At 33.0% G+C, this 22,614-nt stretch overlaps 1 protein-coding gene across 2 annotated transcripts in view; it reads right to left on the bottom strand.

Annotated features, from left to right (window-relative positions):
- Positions 1-264: 264 nt before the first annotated feature.
- Positions 265-22,614, bottom strand: part of CHIC2 (cysteine rich hydrophobic domain 2) — a 35,880-nt gene continuing 13,530 nt past the window's right edge. The window contains exons 2-6 of one of the 2 annotated variants that reach the window (XM_019640910.1): positions 18,716-18,770; positions 18,429-18,584; positions 5,377-5,433; positions 5,151-5,210; positions 265-1,762 (exon numbers count right to left, since the gene is read on the bottom strand). In XM_019640910.1, the coding sequence (XP_019496455.1) occupies positions 1,712-1,762; positions 5,151-5,210; positions 5,377-5,433; positions 18,429-18,584; positions 18,716-18,770 (379 nt within the window). In that variant the 3' untranslated portion in view covers positions 265-1,711. The remainder of the gene's footprint in view (positions 1,763-5,150; positions 5,211-5,376; positions 5,434-18,428; positions 18,585-18,715; positions 18,771-22,614) is intronic. The other variant, XM_019640911.1, reaches the window with a different exon arrangement.

Below are 22,614 nucleotides of genomic sequence, written 5' to 3'. Positions count from 1 at the left end.
TAGAGTTTTTGAATAGCATTACCTTTTAATTGCACTACTTCAAGGTGGTAGGCCACACCCTAGACACAAGGTAAATAAAGTGAGAAGTGTTTGAATTCTTTGTATTTTGAGCTGTTCAGAGGAAAGGTGTTTTATAAATTCAAGTTGTTAACTGTTTGGGGGGGGGGGCAATGGAAACAAATAATTCTCATACCAAAAAAAAAAAAAATCCTAGTTTTCAAGATAGTTCCTAATGTCCAATATAGGATATAGGAAATAAAATAGTGGCATTCAACTACTCAAATTTATATAGAACTACAGTACTCTGGAGAAGTACAAAGAAATACTTATTAAAAATACAGGTATATAAATTAATGAAACTGTTATTTAAAAGATTTAATACAAGGGAAAAAGGTTGTATAGTGGTACCAATTCTTAATACAAATTATTAAGCATAGTTTATATAATTTCAAAAGTTATTCACATTATTGCTCGATACCACAGCAGTATGGAACAAGTTCTTGACACACATTAAAACTTGTAAAATTTTAGGCTTATAAAAACAAAAATGTACATATAGGCCATTCAGAAAATGCATGGAGATATGTACAACCAAAAGGAGAAAAAAATATGTATGTATGTATATATTTAAAAGAAACAAGCTGATCTGCTTTAAACTTATATGTCAATCAAAAAAGTACACATAACTGACTGAAAGTAAACTAGTAGATAAAAACAGAACAAGTATGTCTGTCATTTCTCAGTAATAATCTGCTCTAAGTATCAATGGGTATTCAACACCAGCTTACTTTCATTCTAGAACTTTTTGCTTTCTTTCAAAAACTTTTTAGAAACATATATCCATTCTGCAACTATGTTAGATTGGGAGAAATATTTTCCTTAGAAATTTTTTAAAGGAGTATTTCCATACTTTTGCATATAAGATTTGATAAACATTTAAAAAATAACCCAAGTAAGGCCATTATTAACATCTTGATCAAAAATATACACAGATTGTAATGCTAGTATATTTTATGATCCTGAGCTCTAGTAACCATTAGATGCATGCATACCATTCACTGATTTGTCTATTCTAATAAAAATAATTTAATCCTGCCTTGCTACCTCTGAAGACAGAAATGCTTCCAAAACTTTTTTATAGGTCTTCATAATGCTACAGTTATTTCTGCTGTAAACAGAGCATTAGGAATTGTACGAGAAAAATATGTTAAATTCCAAAAAGCTATTAAAGAAAACTTACTATTTCAAAATAACTGTTAAATTTAAAAAGGAAGAAAAATAATACAAAGAGTGTGCTTGCTAGAATAGATAAGTAGAACCTTAAAAAAGGTGTTTTTCTATATTAAGGAATTAATAAAGGACTGTGTGTACCTTGGTGATAAAATAAAAAAGGCTGGCCACTTTTTATGCTAAGTTCAAATGTATTTTTTTGATAATACAAAAAAGTAATCCTTGAAAATCAGCAATACATAACAGAAAAGAGCACAATAACTTAAGTATTAAACATCTGTATGAAATAACTGTTGCAAAGTTTGACAAAAATGCACACTTAGAACATGCGGTTATTTAATTAAAAAAAAACAAAAAAAAAACAGAAAAAAACACCACACGATTCTGTAGAACCAATGTTATGTCACCACCAGAAGAGCACCAAGCAAGGCACCATTGGAAAGACAACATACTTGGAAAGTCTCTATAAATAAAGTAAATGCTAATCTGGTCGAAAAATCGGTGTCTTTGGTAAAAATTCTATGAGGATGACCTGTAGAAGGAGAGAAAAAGAGTTTTTAAAAGATGTAAATAGATTTTTATCTTAACAACACTTCAGTTATAGTCCATCACTTACAACAATTTTGATAGTGCCTCTGACACACAGGAGAATGCACACATGAATGAGAGACCGGAACTCGTATTTACTAAGTAACTACATACCAAGCGTTTCATACTCTATGGGTCCCAACAGCTTTTCTGTGAGGCCAGTATTATCATCCTCATTTTACAGATGAGGAAACTGATGATCCCAGAAGTCTAACACCATGGATTGTGGGGTCACTATTTGAACAAAGGACGGTCTTAACTCATAAGTCTTGGCCTTTCTACTGCACTATGTGGCTACAGCTGACCCGGTATCCATCTCTTCAAGCTTCTCCTTTTCACCTATCCCAATTCCATGGGTCTTGAACTTCTAGAATTGCTCTCATTTTACTGTACCAGGATATGTGACCTCTACATCAACTGTACTGGTCCTTTATCTCTTCATTTTTTTAAGTCCTTTTCTTCTTAGGTTAGCAAAATTAAAGGTTAAAATTTATTCCAAAGGACCTTTTACAAAAAAACTAAAGGAAAACCAACAAAGACAAAACACAAGTAGCACAGAAAGACACAAGCTGACCAGAGCTCATTTTTATTCCAAACTTGAACTGTCTTATATCACAATAAATTCTTTCCCTTATTCTCTTTATAGACTAGATGCTAAATAAACAAACAAAAAATATTATTTAATTTGAACAGTTGCCAGGTTTGGTGAACTCCTCATTCTTTTTCAAAAACTGTGTCTTAATATGACCTTCAGGCTTTAGACACCTTCTACTTTCAAGTCATCTGGACCTGACATCTTCATTTTTTACTCTTCAGTTCTCTTGGCTTCTGATCTGCCTCAATAAAGAAGATACCTGGCTCAAAAATATTCCTCTCCTATTTAGTTATACTTCACTAAGCCTTAGGTGTCACCTTTGCCACTCTCCTGACCTGTTGCTTGCCTACAAAATATTCACTAGCTTCCTGTCTGCTTCATTTGAGTTAGAAACTGTTTCTCACCCTCCTCACCTATAAAATAGAGGGATTGGACTAGATGACAAGATTCTTTGCAGCTCTAAAATTTGATGATTAAATGTTTAAACTACTTATGAGTCAACATTCAGTAAATACTTCCATATTTCAACTATGTGCTCAATCAAGCAGTCTTTACAATTTCAGCTCTTGAATGTAGGCATTACAATTTACAGTGTGTACTACATAATGCAAAATAAAGTCTATCTCTGACCATATTTGCACTATTATTAGTTTTTAAAGAATATATCCTATAAACTCTTTTCCTTCAGAAGACACACACAGAAATTGACCACTTGTCTCATTCCTTCTAAATCATACTGCTCTACCATATCTGAAGAAAAGAAAAGTTGGCATCAAGTTGGTATTTTTCTAGATTGTCTCCAATATTGAAAATATAATCAATGAGAATTATTTGCCTTTAACAAATGAAATTTCTATAAGTTAAAGTTGAGGTCAAAGAGAAATACATGGTAAAAATGTCCCAATTCATTAGATAAGGAAGCACTCTCTTCTTATTAGGTGATTTGCTATATTAACTTTTTAAAATTATTTTTTAGGAAGTTTTTGAAATTATGTTATTCCCCCCATTCAACTATCACAAATATAATACACACTCTGAAAAAATTTAGAAAAAAAATACATTTTTTTTGGCAATTAAAAAATTTTTTTTGCTACTCTTCTGAGTATCTTCTATGATGGTGTGAAAAATATACTGGCTTTAGTAGTAGTGCTTATCTCAAAATTCAAAATAAATAAAGGAAACTATTTTACAAACAAAGCACATAGTTTGCAATGTTTTGAAAGATTAGTAAATTATTTTATTTTTAGCCAAAAAAAGCATAAAATAAACATGAATATAATGAGTATATTTTATGAATGAATGACATTCATTGAGTTCTACCTGGAAATAATAGTATTGGGAATTGCCTTTATATTTTCCTTCCCAATGAAAATTTAGAAATGTGCAAAAATAAATAAAAGCCTCAGTTTTAAGATTAGTGTTTAGATTATAAATATAGCAAATATTTTTTCACAAAATGCTTTCAATCTCCTATATATCCATCCCTCCTGCCAAAATACATAAACTCTCTTACTATGATGGAAATACAAGACTAGCATTTTCATAGGTCAAACTCAAAGCAAGTTATTTGAATGTACTTTTTCATCCTCATGAATTAACATGTTTGATATAATACATAATGATGAATTCTATATTATTTGGTTTACTGAATAGGCCTATTCTATGAAAAAAAGAGACATTTTTAAGATGTATTTTATGTCCAAGGCTAGAAATGGGATTTGACAGTATGATAGTAAAAGGGAAAATGCTACAGAGAAAAATGATTTTATGACAATTTCCAACTATTTAAGCACTGTTTCAATCAATCTTTTACACACACACACACACACACACACACACACACACACACACACACACAACACCCCCCCACCACCATGATGGCTAAATTGTTGCAATGAATAGACAGAATTTGTCAGAAATGGTGTGCCAGTTACTTCACAAAGATTATGACTTTAATTTTCAACAATTCCTTAGATCTTTTTCTTTTAATATAACTTTTCCATATTTAAAATAAAACACCAAAGCTCAAGCGAGAATAAATAAAAATTCATAATTTTCTATAGTATTCTGAACTTTTCAAAAGGAGAAAAATTGTTCAAGCTAATTCAGGAGTTAGTAAATTAAATACCAGGCTAAATAAGCTCTAAAATTCATTGTATACATGTGCCAACTTAGATATCTTTTAAAGACTCAAGACAAGATAAGCAACATATCATCTCCTGCTTACTTTTAAGATAATTTTTACAAAACAAAATTCTAATAACATTTTCAAAAGATTTTTTTAAAGGCCACTGAGGTATGGGTAGTTAAAATTTATAAAGGCTGAAGTTTCTTAAGCTCCAGTGGCTTGGCTGAAAGCTTTTCTTCCATACTTGGAAACTTGATTAGCATTATATAAAAAAGCCATATCTGACTTGCTGCGTAACCAAAGTTGTGGTTATTCTTTATACAGCATCTAAAATTTCACACTCCATCAACACATGTTCAGGCTATTTTATCTTGGCAATTAATTTATTATTTTTCAGAACACAGTGAAGCCTTGTTTTCAAGTCATTCATAACTTTATAAATCAGTCTTACACATGAAACCATGCATCTGTGAACCGTAGAAAATCCTGGCACTCAGGAGATTAAGCTCCTGACACCTTTGCTGATTAATAATCATGGAAAGAATAAGATCAGAAGCAAAATAAATGATCATTTAATAGAGAAACTCACAAAACAGCCCTTTAACTTACATATTCCATCATGTTATTCGTTTCACATTTCCTTTTGCTCAGTCTCCAGTGCAAGCACAGCTAGACAAGTAGGAGAGTAAAAGAAGAAAAATGAGTTCTATTTTATTGCAGCATACAGACTAACCCATTTGTCCACCTTTCATATTTTTAGTTCAACAAAAGCATCTGTTTCCATACTGTGCAATTCAGACCCCAACAGTACGAAGCTGCTCCCTGTGGTACTCACCTTGTGGTATAACCTATTGTTTTCCCATTCTAATAACTTCTCAATCGATCTTCGTGTCTGGAAGACAAATGAGAAAAAAGTTTACTCTTGACTGGTTTTAGAAAAACTTTGTTTTGCAGCTGCTTTCTGTGTGAAAAGGAGAGAGGTATGCGACAGTGACTGAGTATAGGGTGGTGTATAATACTTCAACATTCTAGCACTAACTAGTAACCTGAACAGAAATAGTCCTCTATTTTAATAAAGATAGGGTTTTGGTTTTTAGCATTGTGTCTCTTTGAACTGTTTCAAACTTACTAGCCTCTGATTTAAAACTACCAACATCTAAAAAGCTTATGTTATCTACCAAATGATATAAATTTATATCCCCATTTCTTTCAAAAATATTTTTGCAATACTTAAATAGTACTTAAGTATTAAGTATTAAAACAGGGGCAAAATTGTATTTAAACCAACAGGAATAATAGTAAAATCAAACTCTTAATTCAATACTAGTGGTAAAGAAATCAACTGAGAAATTTATTTTAAGATCACTTGATTTTTGCAATAATGTACTAACTATGCAGCATGAAATGTTTCTTGCTTGGGAGTATGAATAAAGGAGAGGATAATTCATGGTGCCAGGTGTTAGGATGAGACTGACACAGCTGCAGGTGCAAAAAGGACAGTGTTGTCACAAGAATCAACTGCAACTTGGTGCAGCTGCAGCTTCCTTACAGGGGAAGGAAACAGCATCCAGCACTATTAATGTGGCAACTAAATAAGTACTGATAATAAAATATGAAAATTTGAATGTCAAGCAAGGATGAGGTAGATGAAAAATTGTTGGAATCAAGCTGGTTTTGAATACTTTAATGTTACATAGTAAAATTGTATCTACTGTAATCTAGTTACCACATTACCTTTCAGCATGTTGAACATGCTAAAGACATACCACAGTCACAGAAGTGCCAATTATAATTGATAACTACCAATGAATTACCACTACTGCCTTATGTTTTCCAAGCTTATGTCATAAAAATAAGAAAACCAGCTAACTCTCCAGATAATAATACACCAATAACTAACTTATTACATTATTTTTTTGAAGTTTTTTGGACAAGAATTTTAAAGAAAAAAATGCCCTTATTAACAGTGATCAGCAGATCTCACTTGTTTCTTTGTAAAGATAGCCTTTTAGAGGCAGCGCTCCTTTTAAATGAAAATAGGGCAGCAGTTATGGTCACACTTTTTGTTAATTTAGTTGCCAGTCAGCCCCAAATCAAAAGAAAATAAGGCTGCAGAGTGTAATTAACATTCAGTTCAGTCGTTCTGTCCCTTGTCTAGCCCCCGAGCTTTGTTAAAATTGCCATCTGAATGCTGAAGGCTGTAGGGAAATCGATTTGATTCTAATCGCACCATGAAAAGAACATGATCTAACTGCTTTCAGCCCTCCGTAAATCTGTACTAGGTCTTTAGCACAATGCAACTTCCAATTTAAAAAGCACTGAATGTCTCGTCAATGACTTTGTGAAGAAAAAAGAACAAGGAGCAGACATAAAAATTCCAATAGTTGTTTAAGCATTAAAGTTCATTTGCATCACAGCGAACCTGAAAAGGGCTGACCTCTCAAACCGCCTCTCAGGTCTATGAAGTTGTAGCCTTGACAAGCTCACATTGACAGAGCTCATTGACTCTGAAAGGCTACTCTATCAATGGTGAAAAATGGCAATAGGTTCTACTCTGAGCAGGCATCTGCCTGCCCACCCGCTGCTAAACCAATGGCAAAACCGATTCAAAACCTGAATCTACCTTGTAATCTTCCTTTCTAGGACCTTTTAATAATAGATTAAGATTACTATACAATTTGAGGTTTTACTTTTACTGATGGTTTATAAGTTGGGGGTAGGGATGAAAGAACTAGGGTGGGCAGAACAAGCTTTCCAAATCTTTTGTGTTACATTAAAGTATAAAAATTAGAAGCTTAATATTACATTCTGCAAATATTCATTACCCAAAGAAAAAAGTATAGTTACCACCATCATCATTTCATCACAAATTTAAACCCATGCTATACTACAAGAAGAAATCTCATGAATGATCTGTGGAGTATATGATACATACACACACACACACACACACACACACACACGAAAAACTTAAAAATATTTACTTTAAATAACTTAGATAAACTACCAGTATTTGAATAAAAGTTCATTACAAAATATGAACCTTAGATTCCAAACATTTATGTAAGAATTCTGAATTTACTGTTTGTCTCTAATTAGGAATTTAATGAAAGCATTTAGTATTATAATTGTATCTTACAATATTTAAGAATTCTAAACCAAACAAACCCTAGTATGCCATTTTCTGAATAAGCATCAAAAAATATAAAATATTTCTACACATTTGACAGCCTGGAGTAAAAGCTGTGAATTAGCACAATCTAATCTTGCTATAAAACCTCTTTCCTTCTTGACAGGTGAAAAAAAAGCACTTGCACGTGCAGCTTAATTAATCATTGCACTTGACATCTCAATGATTTACAGTGAGGAGCAGGTGAGAACATACAAAACCAGAAAGAAATCCTTGATCTGAGTGGAACATTTCTAGCACACTAAGGTGACAAGTATATAGATTCTAGCAGTCATTAAAAAAAGAAAGAGAAGGAAAGAAAGAGAAAGAAAAAGAAAGAAAGAGAAGGAAAGAAAAGAAACGAAACTGTGCCACAAATTATTTGTTAGTAACAACAAAAGCTCAAATTAAATGGAAAAAAAAGAGCTTTAACTACTGAGAATGTTTAATACTCTGCAATTATTTTTAGTTAACAAAATCAAAATATATTTCCAAGATTAAATACAATACCAATTTGGCAGATATTGAAAAAATGTAACAATTCAGCATTTAAAAAAGCTATTTAAGAGCCTTTAAACATGAAAAGAAAGCACCTTATAATTGTAGTATTCTAGAAATAAAAGTTAAGAGTTTATGTCCACAGGGTTGTTAGATGCCTATTTCTAATGAAATGTAAGATTCAACACTGCCAAACTCTATAATTACTACTGGGCAAGCAAACCTAACTATATAAAAATCAGTCCTTGATTTTTAAAAGTTTATATCAACCACCAAATTCAACATAAATTAAAGCAAACTAATATTCATCAGGAAAAATATAATATTTATAGGATCTGTCAACATGAAATAGCAAAAAAAAAATCATCTTTCAGTATTCTAGGCGAGCGGATTTCTAAAAATAAGTCATCTTAATTTTCTTAAAAGAATTTGGTGCTTGTGAAAAGCACCAGATTGATAGTCATGGGAACTAAAAATCTTCTATTTAACTGAAAGAACAGGGGAAAGGGCAGTGCAGGCTTCAGTGCAAGCTTCCCTACAGTGGGCCTTAATCCTTTTCAGTGCTCACACCCTAGGGGTGAGAGCACAGGTTAGTGGTTCTTAACCAATGAATCCTCACTCCTTCTGCAAAGACGATCAACAAAAAATCTAATTTTATCATGGATTCTTATCCTTAATTATAAAGGACCAAGACCTCCAACTCACACCATGCAAGCAAAATAAGTTTCTTATGACATCATGTCACTAACCTGGTCTGGAAGAGGACGGCTCCCACCATTTTCCTCATCACACAGCTCACTTTAATTTTTTCCCCACATACTTCTTCAATTCAACACCTTGCTAATTATATTTTTCTCATCAATGAACTAGTTTTAATAATATAGCCATTACGCAATGATAAAGTAGAAAATAACAGATTCAAAACATTTCAATTGCTAAATGAACTTATTTATTAAATAGACTTGAATAACAAGTAGTAGTAACAGAAGGATAGTAATTTTGGTTTCAAATTCTATTGCCTTTGAATCCTTTAAAATTTTTGGTAGAATTGTGGAAATAAGTCAAAACATGAAAACTACAGAAGAAGTAAAATGGCCTGGATAATTCACAGAATAGCTAATGAAACAATAATTACTCAGTAACTAGTATTAGGTATGGTATACCCCTTATCAACTTCTAAACATCTAAAGTAAGCTTACATTAGTAAAATTCATATGAAACATGTAGAAATATTAAGTTACCACAATTGAAAATAAAAATTTCCTGAAAATGCAAATTTGATTTACTATGAAGAAGCATTTTTTGTAATTTTTTCTTAATCTCATAACTTTCTAAGAATAAATTATTATTCCCTATAAACAAATTATGTGCAATTAGATATAAATAAGTCTTTCAGGGAAGCAAGGAATCTTAGAAAATCTTGAATGTATTACTCCTCCACTTTGTTACCACTCTTACTTATAGTATACTCATTATCAATGACTCACTTATTCACAATCAATGGTTTGAAACAGTGGTTTTCTCAAAGAAGTGGTTTTCTAAAGTTGCTCATAAAATCAATGGAAATCTCATGGATTTTAAAGTACTTAAAGCAAAGGAAAAATGTTAAATGTGGAAGCTGCAGAAAAAATTCTGTGAAGCTTCCCCAAAGAAATAACATCCTTATCAGTCTTTAGAACATAAAAGTATTAAGATATATTAACAAAATGTATAAATAGAATATTTCACTAATAACTATAAAAGTTAAGCTATTTACACTTAACCTTTATCTGAATGTGATTTATTCATAACATCACTGAATGTCAAAGTGCAATTTCAAATGTTCAATTTCTTATTTAAAACAAGTTTTCAGTTTAAATCCTAAATTTATAATGCATTAAACTTTAACAAGAATAATGCTTTGAAAGTATCCACAATCTTCTTTTTTAACGCATTTTTAAAATAAGCACTATACTTATCTTTTGACATCTGTGTAAATTCAAATTACTAAAATAAGTGAAACAAAATGTTCTTAGTTGTAAGTCATTAGAAGGAAACCATATAATATTTCAAATAAATTATTTGAACTTAAGAGAAAATCACTTGATTCACCTCTGTTCTGGATTAATATAAATCTTACACTGCAGTGATGTGCAAAAAAATTAAATGGCATATCTCAGTATTATGATACATGAAAAATCTGGATTCACCAAAAAGATAAGCTAGAATATGATCAGATTCCGCAAAAGGATTTCTAAACAAATTCCTTGTACTTAAAGGCTCCTTTTAAAAACTTCATGTGAACGTTAACTTTTAAGTAACTTAGCTAAACTAAAACATCCACCAAAATTATCATTAGAACAAGAGTTTAGCTACTGTTTGTTAAAAGTAATAGTTTTAGATGAAGATAAGCTAAACAACTGCAAACACTCTGTGTATCAAAAAATCCTCCATACTAAGCAGTGATTTATATGTACTAATCTTAAATAAGGTATGCTTAAATACAATTTCATAAAGAGTTTATGACCTAGGCTAGTGGCTCTTAACTTTAGGTTACTATGAGTACTTTTGTGAATAATGAAAAAGGAACAAATGCACAAATATATAAAATGTTCCACACAATTTTAAGGGGGTTATCTACTAACTTCTGACAAATTTCAAAAAAAACTAAAACTGAGTTTCAACAGCAGAAAATTAGAAAAACTGTTCATAAGACAAATGAATTTCACTCAGTTAATATAATCAAAAGTATTATTATCAGGGATTTTTAAAAAGTACATAATTACACAAGGAAGAATCACTGATTAGGATCAACAGGTGGGGTGGGGAGAGAATTACCTACTGATGGATTATAACGGACAACTCGAGAAACAAACGGGGTAAGGAATAGTATCTGTTGATCCTCTCTTTTGGTCTGACCCCACGCTAGATGTCTTCCCTTGTTACCTTATTTAATCTTCATAAAAAACCTATAATGCAGATTGTATTACCTTCATTTTACATATGAAAACTACAGCTTAAAGGGGTTAAGAAACTTAGAGCTACACTTGGAAAGGGTGAAGCTAGGATTTGAAACCAGGATTGTATGGCAATCCTGATCATTCGACATCATGCTCATTCCACTATACTACACAGAATTTGTAACCTGTTGAAAACATGTCTATGATATGCAAGGTATCTCAAGCAACTAACTATGCTGTTGCCTTGAACAACCAAATTTACCTCAAATTTTGAAAATCAAAGTTTACTCTAAAACTTTTTTTTCCAGCTCTAATATTCTGTGATTCACAGGTCTGGAAATACCCATTCTATTATACTCTATTCTGCAGTTTCAACGAGATTTATCCAAAATGTATTTTATTTGCTTATACCTTGCCTTGTGCAATAGCACATTACTTGAGGTGTATTTCTATGCTATAGATTAAGTACACAGGCTTCCAGAAGTTAAATGATTTGCCCAAAGTCACAAAACTAGTCAGGGTAATGATTGGATTCAAACTCAGATCTCCAAACTTTATTTCTTATTTTTATTTTTATTTTTTTTTAGCTGAGCCATCCTGCCACCTGTTGGCAGCTCAGCAGCAACTCAGCTCAGGCCAGGAATCGAACCGCTGTTGCTCAGAGCTCAAACTCTTGAGCAAGCTCTTAACTAACTGAGCCACTCAGCCGGCCCTCTCCAAACTTTAAACCCAATGCTCTTTCCACTTTCGATCAGCAAGTAAACTATTTTTACTTGCATGTTAATTAAGCATCATCAATTTATAAATCCTTCCATTCGAGGCACAAACATAACATGAATACAATGTCCTTACAAAAGCTATTAACAACACAATCTCAAATGTGAAATTTCAAACAAAAATGTTAAAAAACAAGACGGAAACAATCACACCCTTCTTTCCCTCCAAACATACTTTAAAAACATCATAATTCTTTACATAAAGTAACAGTAATTGGAGACTTATACTTCTGGGTAGGATGTAGTAGCTAATGTCAAGCCAACACTACCACCACAAATAGAAATGGGTAAATAGAAGAAGGAAAAAAAAAAGTATTTTAAAACCATCAGAAAATTCCAGAAGCAACAAGGACTAGATGAAAAAAAATCCAGAGAAGAAAAGAGCCCTTCCTAAATCATTTCATGATTATTGGCCATTTTCTTTGTTCATTCTAGGAGTGGGCTACAGATCAGACTTTGTACAACCGGTGGGACTCTACTGGGGAAAAGGGAAATCAGTGGCTCTGCAGGTTGTACAGGATGGCTCAAGGGACTGGAAATTAGTTGTGCCCTAAAATGCAAAGCCAGTTTTCCCTAGAGATATTACTGAGTTCTGGGGCAACACAGAAGGGTGGCGGACCAAGCCAGAAAGACAGAGAACAATTACTCAGTCTACCAGTGCCTAGGAGACAAAATTCTGTTAGAGGAGGATTTGAAACAAACACATGATGACTCCCCCTCAAGACACCTGAACCTGCATGAGATGAAGTCTAAAGAGCCAAACTCAAAATATGCTAAGGGCATAACTTTTATGGTAGAAGAGGCAAAGACCAGAAGTGGACTGAATCTTACAAAACTTGCAACCCAGCCCAATCCAGCTCAACCTCTTATTATACCAAAGTATATCCCTTATGCTATCTGCCTAACAAAGATGGGACTCTTGATTGTCAGAGATTTCAACTGGAGCTTCTGTTTCATTTTGTGTATGATATCTAGCATAAAATAAAAACCTTTTAAGGAGTAGGAAAATGTATGTGATCAACAGTCAAAAGAAAAAAAAAAGTCTACAGAAACAGACTCACAGATATATCCAGGTGCTAGCTGACAGGCTGTTAAATGAACCATGATTAATGTGTCTAATAAAATAGAGGGAAAAGATAGACAAAATGGGTGAAAAGAATTTCATAAGAGAACTGGGTTCTATAAAGACATCAAGTGGATATTCTAGAACTGAAAAATATCTGAAATTAAGAACTCATTGGATGGGTTAACAGCAAGCTGGATACTGAAGGAGATACACAAATCTTTCTACAAATCACACCAATACTATGTTCTAAATATTCAGAGGGATTGAAATTTCAGCTAGCTCTTGGACACATTTTCAAAGGAGTCTAGCCTATCTTTAAAGTCCCAGTGCCACCTCTGCACATTAAGGCTCAATCAATGTTTATGCTTTAAGTATCATCTTTTATGATGAGAATTTAGTAACATATTTTTATTCCAATTAAAAACATGTTGTCAGTGTCATCCACACTAATGGCTATACTTTATTTAGTTCATATAACAATCAGTTTTCTAAGTTTCTAGCCTAAAGTATTCTTTAAAATGAAGCAGTAATAAATATATTCCTCTGGTCATGAGATAACTTTTACATGAGATCCCTTTTACAAAGCAATTAGAATAAGATTTCAAAGAGGTTAAAACTATTTCTTTATCCTATATTTTATAATATGGGAGATACTGAGGAAAGGGCAAGTAACCACAAACTGAACACCCAGGGTTAGATACAGAAAACCCAAGTCTACCTTCAGCGAGAGTCCCAGTTCCTCCTATATATATGGCATTAACTCATTACATGGCATACTCAGTCTCTCTTAAGAGGAAATAAACAAGTTTCAAGGGAGGATGTGATATTAGCCAAAAAAACAAACAAACAAAAAAACAAAAAACACCGCTTATCAGAAATCATGTGCAGTTATAATTGCTCTCTTTTTCAAAGAGAGGTATCTTGATTTTTATTTGTTTTTGTAAAAGGAAAACAGAAGCAAAAGAAATATATCAACTCTTAGCTGTCCAACTGGAGCTTTGTATAAAATCTGATTAAAATGTACTTTTCTTCTGAATTCACTTTATCTGCCTTCTTTTACTGTGAGTTTGTATCTTCAAGAAATACAAATGTATTTAAATATTAGAAAAAATAATTGGAAAAATAAACCTGCTAAAAAAAACCAAAATAAAACATTGCAAAGGTTGATATAAAACGCTTGAACATTGTTAGCATTTATAAATCAACTGGATAAACTTAGGTAAACTACAATATCCTTATGGCTGATCACGAACATCCACAAAATCCCTACAATGAACATGATACAGAATGATGTAAGTGAATGTCTTTCCCCTAGGATCAGGAGCCAGACAAGATCATCTGTTCTCACTACCTCTAAGCAATGTTTTCTGGAGAGTCTAGTCAGTGCAGTAAAGCATGAAAAAGCAACAGAAAGCATCCAGATTTAGAAAGAAAGAAGTAATAATGTCTTCATTGCAGACAATATGATTGTCTATGAAGAATTTCAATACTCTACAAAAAAAAGTTAACGAAACTAATAGGTGAGTTTAGCAAAGCTACACCCTAGCTAGGAAAAAAATCTTTGTATTTAGGCTTAGGAAGAATTGCTAGGTATAACTTTAACAGCATAATCCATAAAAGAACAAGTGGACAAACTGAACTTTATTAATATTAAAAATTTCTGCTCTAGACTATTAGGGGATAAAAAGACAAACCACTGATTGGGAGAAATCTTTGCAAAGCATATACTTGTAACCAGCATACATACAGAATTCTCAAAACTCAACAGTAAGAAAACAGCTCAATAAAAACAGGCAAAAGTTAAAACACTCACCAAAGATATACAAATGGCAAATAAGCATGAAAAGATGCTCACCATCATTAATCATTAGGAAAAAGCACCTATCAAAATCAAAAAGACTAACCATACTAAATGTTGGAAAGGACGTAGAAGGCAGAACAGACTCTATTATACATTGCTGCAGGAATGTAAAATATTGCCATCTTTTTAAAAAAGTTAAACTTATATGAACCATATAATCAGGCCACTTCATTCTTAGAAATGTTTACCCAAGAGAAGAGAGTAGGGGCAGCCTGTTTGCTCAGTTGGTTACAGCACAGTGCTCATAACACCAAGGCTGCTGGTTTATCCCCACATGGGAAACTGAGATGTGCCCTCCACAACTAGATTGAAAATTACTTGACTTGGAGCTGATGGATCCTGGAAAAACACACTGTTCCCCAATAAAAAAAAAAAAAAATTTTTGTTTTAAAAAGATAAAAGAGAGTACATGTCTATAACAAAACTTGAACAAGAATATTTATAGCAGCTTTATTTATATAGACCAAAACTGGAACCAACACAATGTCTGTCAATAGTGAATGTATAAACAAACATGGTATATCTATACAACAGAACATTATTCAGCATTAAAAAGGAATGAACTATTGATCCAACATGGATGAACCTCAAAATAATGCACACAAAAAAAGAATATATACTGTATGATTCCATTTAGACAAAACTCAAGAAAATGCAAACTAATCTACAGTGCCGGAAAGCAGATCAGTAGTTGCCTTGAAGGGGTGAGAGGATTACAAAGAGACCCAAGAAAACTTTTGGGTGTGATGAACACGGTGATGTATATGTGTGTTACAAGTGACAAAACTCATCCAATGCTACACTTTAAATATGTGCAGCTTTTTGTATGCCAATTACATCTTAATAAAGCTGCTAAAATACAAATAAAATTTTAAAGACGGTATTACCAAGATATACTGTATTTGAGGACATAAAATAAAACATATATGTGTTAAGGTATACATCTCCATTTATTTAAGTCTTCTTTGATTTTTTTCATCAGTTTTTTGTATAGCAAACAGATCATGCACATATTTTATATGTGTGTCTTCCTTTGCGTTTGGTGCTACTGTTAACGGTACTTAAAAATTTTTTATTTCCAATTGTTCAAACTCACTTATTAAATTCCAGGAATGTTTTTGTAGATTCCATGGGATTTTCTATGTAAATAACCATATTGTCTGGGAATAGTGAGTTTTATGTCTTGGTTTCTAATCTGCATACCTCTTATTTCTTTTTCTCTATTTTTTCACTGGGTAGGATTTCAAGGAGAATGTTGAATAAGAGTGATGAAAGTGGACTCCATGCTTGAGTCCTGATTTTCTCTTTTTTCTATTTTCCTATTTTTCACACACTAATAAAGAAACATTTATAAATCATATATTTGAGAGGTTTTAGTATTTTGATAACTATATTTTTTATACTTGGTTTCCTTTATAATCTTATGTATTTTATTTTATACATTTAAAATATATTAAATCTTTTAAAATACAAATAAAACATTATTCTAAAAAATGGTTCATAGGATTCCCTAGACTACCGAAGGGGTGTATGACAAATAAAATGTTAAAAATCCTTGCTCTCAATTATCCTGCCCCAATCTTACAAAACACCCCTTTTACAGGGCCTCTAATATCCTTCATACATGCATGAAGTGTCACTCTCTCCAAGGTTATATAAAAGTTTACACCCAAGACAGAGAATGCACAGCTTTTTTCTTAGGCAGTAATTAACATTTGTTGATGCTCACTAGATAGTACAGTCCATATAAAGTTAAATGTATCAAATAAACATTCTATCTTCCAAAAAGAGACCTTAAACTGAATACTACAATGTTAAATGAAATGTACTTTCTGAAAAACTACAGATGGGAAAACAAAAAAACAAAAAATAAATCTACCATATGTCTCAAATAAAAAAGAATTTTATGACAGCATCTAAAAAGATCTTAAATTGCTAAAAATGTGTGGAAAAGAATAGGAAATTTACTTTGTTTTCTAAATCCTACACTGTGTACACATTGCAATATCTCATTTAAAAAGAAACAGGATCTCAGAAACTAAAAAAAAAAGAACTAGATCACAAAGGTTTTTAGAATAAAACTATGATTCTTTGGATTAAATGACAGCAAATTACCAACAAGTGAAATATAGCAGTCATTTAAACAATGGAAACACCCAAAAAATTGGAAGGAGTTAGGGGATCTAAACTACAAGAGCTGCAAATTCGACTATAGATCCAGGAACAACAGTAATTTAAAAATAATAAAAATTCTATGATCTGAAGATGATCTGGTGAGAGCTATGGGGGAAAAAAGAAATACTCTTGGAGAAAAGTAAATAATTACAAATATTACAGTAAATACTACAAAGGAAATCTATTACAAAGGTGTTACCTCCTTCCTATCAGTAAAATGTACTAGTTAAAAAATATTGTCAGTGGGAATATACTTATTTTATAACAGACATTGAAGAACAAACAGAATTTGTTTTTCTATATTTCCTATCCTTATTTGATGACAAAATGAAATGTAGCTACACAAAACCACTCATTCAATTTCAATTTAACCATTTCATTTTTATACATGTAAATTGCCATAATTTTAAAACTTTTAACAGAAATGAAATATACTAAATCTATACTAAATTTTCATCTCCACCAACACCTTGGGAATTTTTTATTATAGGCAATCAAGATTACGACTCTTTAGATAACTTTCTATAAATGATTACAGAATCACTATGTACTCATCACAGAAAACATAAAATACAAAAAGAGAAAGAAAATAAAATTCTCCATAATCTTACCAACTATAAATAAGCACTGTAACCATTTTATTTCTTCTATGGGTACTTTCTTACATATTAGTAATGACATTATTAATAGCTATTTATTAGAAACATACTTTGAGGGGTAACCAGTTAGCTCAGTTGGTTAGAGCGTGATGCTGATAACACCAAGGTTGCCAGTTTGATCCCAGCATGGGCCACTGTGAGCTGTGCCCTCCCTAAAAGAGTCAACTATGCCCTTGTAGCATGAAAGCAATGTGTAACCAATGACCATGGCTGTTCCCCAATAAAAACAATAAAAACAATAAAAAATTTTAAAAAAAGAAACATACTTTGAGCTATTTACCTAAGAGCTTTATAAACACTATTTCATTTTATCCTTAAAACAATCATATTCAAGTAGCTAGGTGAATACTGCCATTGCGATTTTACAAATATGTTAACAAGAGTTGAAAGAAGTTAGGAAACATACCTAAGGTCAGAGAGATAAGTGGTACAGTCGAACCCAGCATTCTAGATCACTATACCATACCACCATCAATGTGTATATAAGGAGAACGCGGTATTCTACTCTGCTCTAAGTAATTTTCTATGACATAAAAATCATAAATATAATTTTAGATGGCTATTTAATAAAACAGCATGTGGATACACCATAATTTATTTAATCACTCTTCTACTGGATCAGATTATTTTTGTACAGTATGCAAGATAGCGGGACTCATTCAATACAAAAAATAGAAATGAGGTAAATGCCAAGACCTGCCTGTCTACTTCTAAATTTGAATTAAAGTATGTAATTGAACTTACTCTTTTACTGAGGCAAATAACTGGCCACATACTGCAACCTAATGTGCAGCAGCAACAAAGGCAGCCACAAAGTAGCCAACGTACATTAACAGGAAGGTTCTTCTTAAGACAACTGTTAACTCTGTTGATGCTGGCTTTAAATTCTTCAGGAGCTACCTAAAGAAAAAATTTAACAATATTAATGTCAATAAACAAGTGTCATTTAGCATATATTTTTTCTAATTTGTTAGGAAAAGGCTTTGGTTTTAAGGCATAGAAACAGTACCTAAACAATTATAGACACTCACTTTTCCAGTTAATGAAGAAGGGAATTCTGATTCAAATTTGTTGCTCAGTCCAAATCTATTTAAAAAGAAGAAGAATATGTTATTACATGTCATTGTTGCAAAAAATAAAAACATTAACTTAAAGGTCAAGTTAATAGAGCGCAACTTCATATACAGAATAACAATGAAAGTCTGAGACACAAAAATACTGTAATCATCAATTTAAGAAATGTAACAAGCAATTTTAGCAGCTGAATCAAAACTTTTATGTAAGAGGCTGAGAATGACTCTTTGGGGCTATCTTTGTGAGTCAAATATTAATGTAATGGAAAACAACACAATGTCCAATTTTGTCAGAATTACTAAGGTTCTTCCAACTAAGGAATAGAAAGCTAAAATCTCTATTAATTACTCTTTAGGTCAAGAGCATTTCTTAACACTCAATACAGCAGTAACATGTCTAAGAATGCAAATTGATTAGTTAGCACTTTCTGAGATCAGAATATCTACACTGCTATTACAGCCAAGGAATTCTAAAAAACGCCTGGAACAATAGCTGGCCTGGCTACTAAAGCTTTCAAGTTCTAAGACATTTGCTCTATATACCCCCAAAAGAAATGAAACTGAGGTAGTGCATTTTAATATCTTTAAGCATTTAAATGTCTACAAAGTTCATAAGGATTGACTGGGCAAGTAACTATTTCTTTGGATAAGTTATTAGGAAAAACAAAATACTCATAGACACATTGGTAATAGGTCACCCTAGTAATAGCAGAAAATTAAAATTGAGATACTTAAATACGACTTTTGTTGGATCCTGGAGTCTAAATTTTTTTCCCATTTTACTAATATAATTGACACATAACATTGTATTAATTTAAGATGTACATGATTTGGTACATGTATATATTGTGAAATGATTACCACAATAAATTAGTTAACATTCATCACCTCACATAGTTACAAATTTTTTCTTTTATATTCCTATGATGAGAATCCTTAAGATTAACTCTCTTAACAACCCTTAAATATATAATACTGCAGGCTGGCTGGGTAGCTGGTACTGGTAAGAGGGCTCCCCTAAAATATTCTATATTAAACTGCTGGCCAGGTCGGGGGTTTCTAATTCAACCATCAGTGGAGCTGGAACAAGGAACTCAAATACATGAGGTGGGCTGTGTGAAGGCAATAAGGAGTGGTGGAGACTGGCCAAGTGGAGTGTGTGTGTGTGTGTGTGTGTGTGTGTGTGTGTGTGTGTGTGTGTGTGTGTGTGTGTGTGTGTGTGTNTCCTCATATTAATGTCTCTTAGAATTCACTAATACATTATTATTGTGAATTAAAATGTATTTTGAACTCATGGTGAATTTTGCCTTTTAAATACAGAGCTCCAAGAATCTGACTGTTTCAACTTGTTTTGTTCTGTGGTTATTTTCCTTGCTTCTGAGTTGCAGTGCTATTTTTAATAGTGAAAGTTTTAAAACAATAGAAATCCTACAGTTACATTCATCATAATACATCAATTTGAAAGAATACTACACAGCTCAAAACCATGTGTACTAGAGAATAACTGTCACCTTGAGTGCCTCACTAGCAGCTCCCTATACTCTGGAAATTAGACCACAGATGGGCATCTGCTTTAAGAACAGCTAATTCCTGGGCTGGCTAGCAGCACATGGGATGGCAGGGCCCAACAGCCCTACCCAACTTGGACAGCATTAACTAACTGAATCTGACCCTCTTTCTTGAGGTACCTGAAAGTAAGAGACAATAGTTGGTAACATGGAGTTTAAACTAAAGCCGAGACACAGCAAAGCCATAAATAAGTAGGAGTGAATAAGCTTGCAGCCAGATACAGCAAAGCCATAAATAAGTAGGAGTGAATAAGCATGCAGCCAATAGTAAGCAGAAACTATTGAGACAGAGGGAAAAAGCATTCTGCCAGTTCACCTTGCAACAGCGGAAACTGGAACCGAAAGTAGGTAAGTCATTGTGACAGACCACTAGAGCAGGGAGCAAAAGACACATGCTGCTGAGAAAAATGACAGAATAATTTCATCATCAGAGCTGCACCATATCCAGAACAATAATATTCCAGTCTCCTGGAAGCTTGGCTGCACCATGGGAAAGCTTCCTGTCTTCCTTAGTCTCCATGCATTCTTACGATAAACTTCTACGGCTTAAGGCCCCCTGGGTGGTTCTGTTTTATGAAATCTAACAGAGGCTACTTCTCATACTTTTTTAAGAACTTTATTGGCATGTATTCCCAATGTNTGTACCTGGTAAAGCTTTGCAGAGGGACTATAACTTGACACCTAACTCTAAATGGCACCTTGAAATAGATTTGTTTTACTCATATCTCACCTACTGCCATTTCACTGTCACTTGTCACTTCATTGCTACAATCTATAGCCATACCTCAAAGTGTATGCCACTCCAATCTATTACCCTGCACTCTCATCTTCATTCAATTCAGAATCTCCCTTTCCCAATAGATCCTTTTAATATTTAACTTTGGACCCCTTAATCTACTGATCTGTTACCTAGATACCTCCTTATATTGCTCTTAAAATTTTTTTTTTCTTCACCTTAACCAAAATTCCTGTTGAAATGACACTCTTTCCTTAGAAATTTTCAATTATATAGCTCACTCCCTGGAGTCCATCTTCCGGACTCCATCTCCCATGTTCCCATAATACTTGACTACATGCTCTCTTGTACAGTCCTTATTATATCTTATATACTATATCTCATCTAATTATGTTAACAAGCCTAACTCCCTACCCTGATAAACAATGGGTAGGTATGGTATCTTAATTATTTTTATATCCCAAATGTCTAACCCAATGTCTGATAAATACTTAATAAATATTTGCTAAATAAATCAACTTACAAACCAGAAAAATAATGTCTAATTTCACTAACTCATTGCAAATGTCCACACCATTGTTCTCTCTTCCTCTGATGCCCATGATTTCTGGTTATACCACATTGTTCCAAGTCCCAACTGTCATTTTCAGCCTTCCAGGTTACTACTCCCTTGTGCTGAAGGTCCACAAGATCAAGCTCAAGTTCGATGATTCACTAGGACTCACAGGATTCGGCATATAGTTGTACTCACAGCTAAATATATTACAGTAAAAGAATACAAAGCAAAAGCAGCAAAAGGAAAAGGCACATAGAGCGAAATCCAGAGGAAACCAGGAAGAAGCTTGCAAGAGTCTCTTCTTGGTGAAGACACAGATGTGCTTAAATTTCTCCAGTGACTAGTTTTGACAACATATGCACAATGTTGTCTACCAAGAAAGCACATTACCTAGTGCCCAAGGCTTTGGTCACGTAGGCACCCTCTACTTACCACGTACCAAAATTCCAGACTCCCAGAAGGAAAACAGGTATTCAGTATAAACCACATTGTTTGTACAGTTTAGGCACAGTGAGCCATTCTTATCAAATCTGGGAATACTGGGAACTCTCCCAAATTCCAAGTTCCCAGGCACCAAGTCTTTCTAAGGATCGCACTCTTTAAGTCTGTTAACTCTGTTCTGCACACCTTCACGCTAAGGACACAGACATCCATGTAAGTTTTCTTTTCTCTATCATGACTCTCGTCTTCATCCCAGTTAAATATTCAGCACCAGAACCTAACTGATAACCTGATCTCATCTATTCTGAGGAAATTCACCTCTGTTTAATTCAGCAATCCATTCGCTATGAAATAGTCTAGATATTTTTATCACTTGGGACCGTATCACATCTGAAATTCTGAACTGTAAAACTCACCTCTTACCACTAGCATCAGCCATTTCATTTCTCTCACCCTTACCAAATTTGTTTTTTCACCTCTGGTTGTAACCTGCTTGCCATTCCTCCTTGCTTTTCCCACTCTGTATCAGCTCCCTATGACTCCACTTCTGTATCTG

The sequence above is a fragment of the Hipposideros armiger genome, unplaced genomic scaffold (genome assembly GCF_001890085.2).
Source record: "Hipposideros armiger isolate ML-2016 unplaced genomic scaffold, ASM189008v1 scaffold_53, whole genome shotgun sequence".
NCBI lineage: Eukaryota > Metazoa > Chordata > Mammalia > Chiroptera > Hipposideridae > Hipposideros > Hipposideros armiger.
This window is presented reverse-complemented; position numbering and strand designations above follow the sequence as displayed.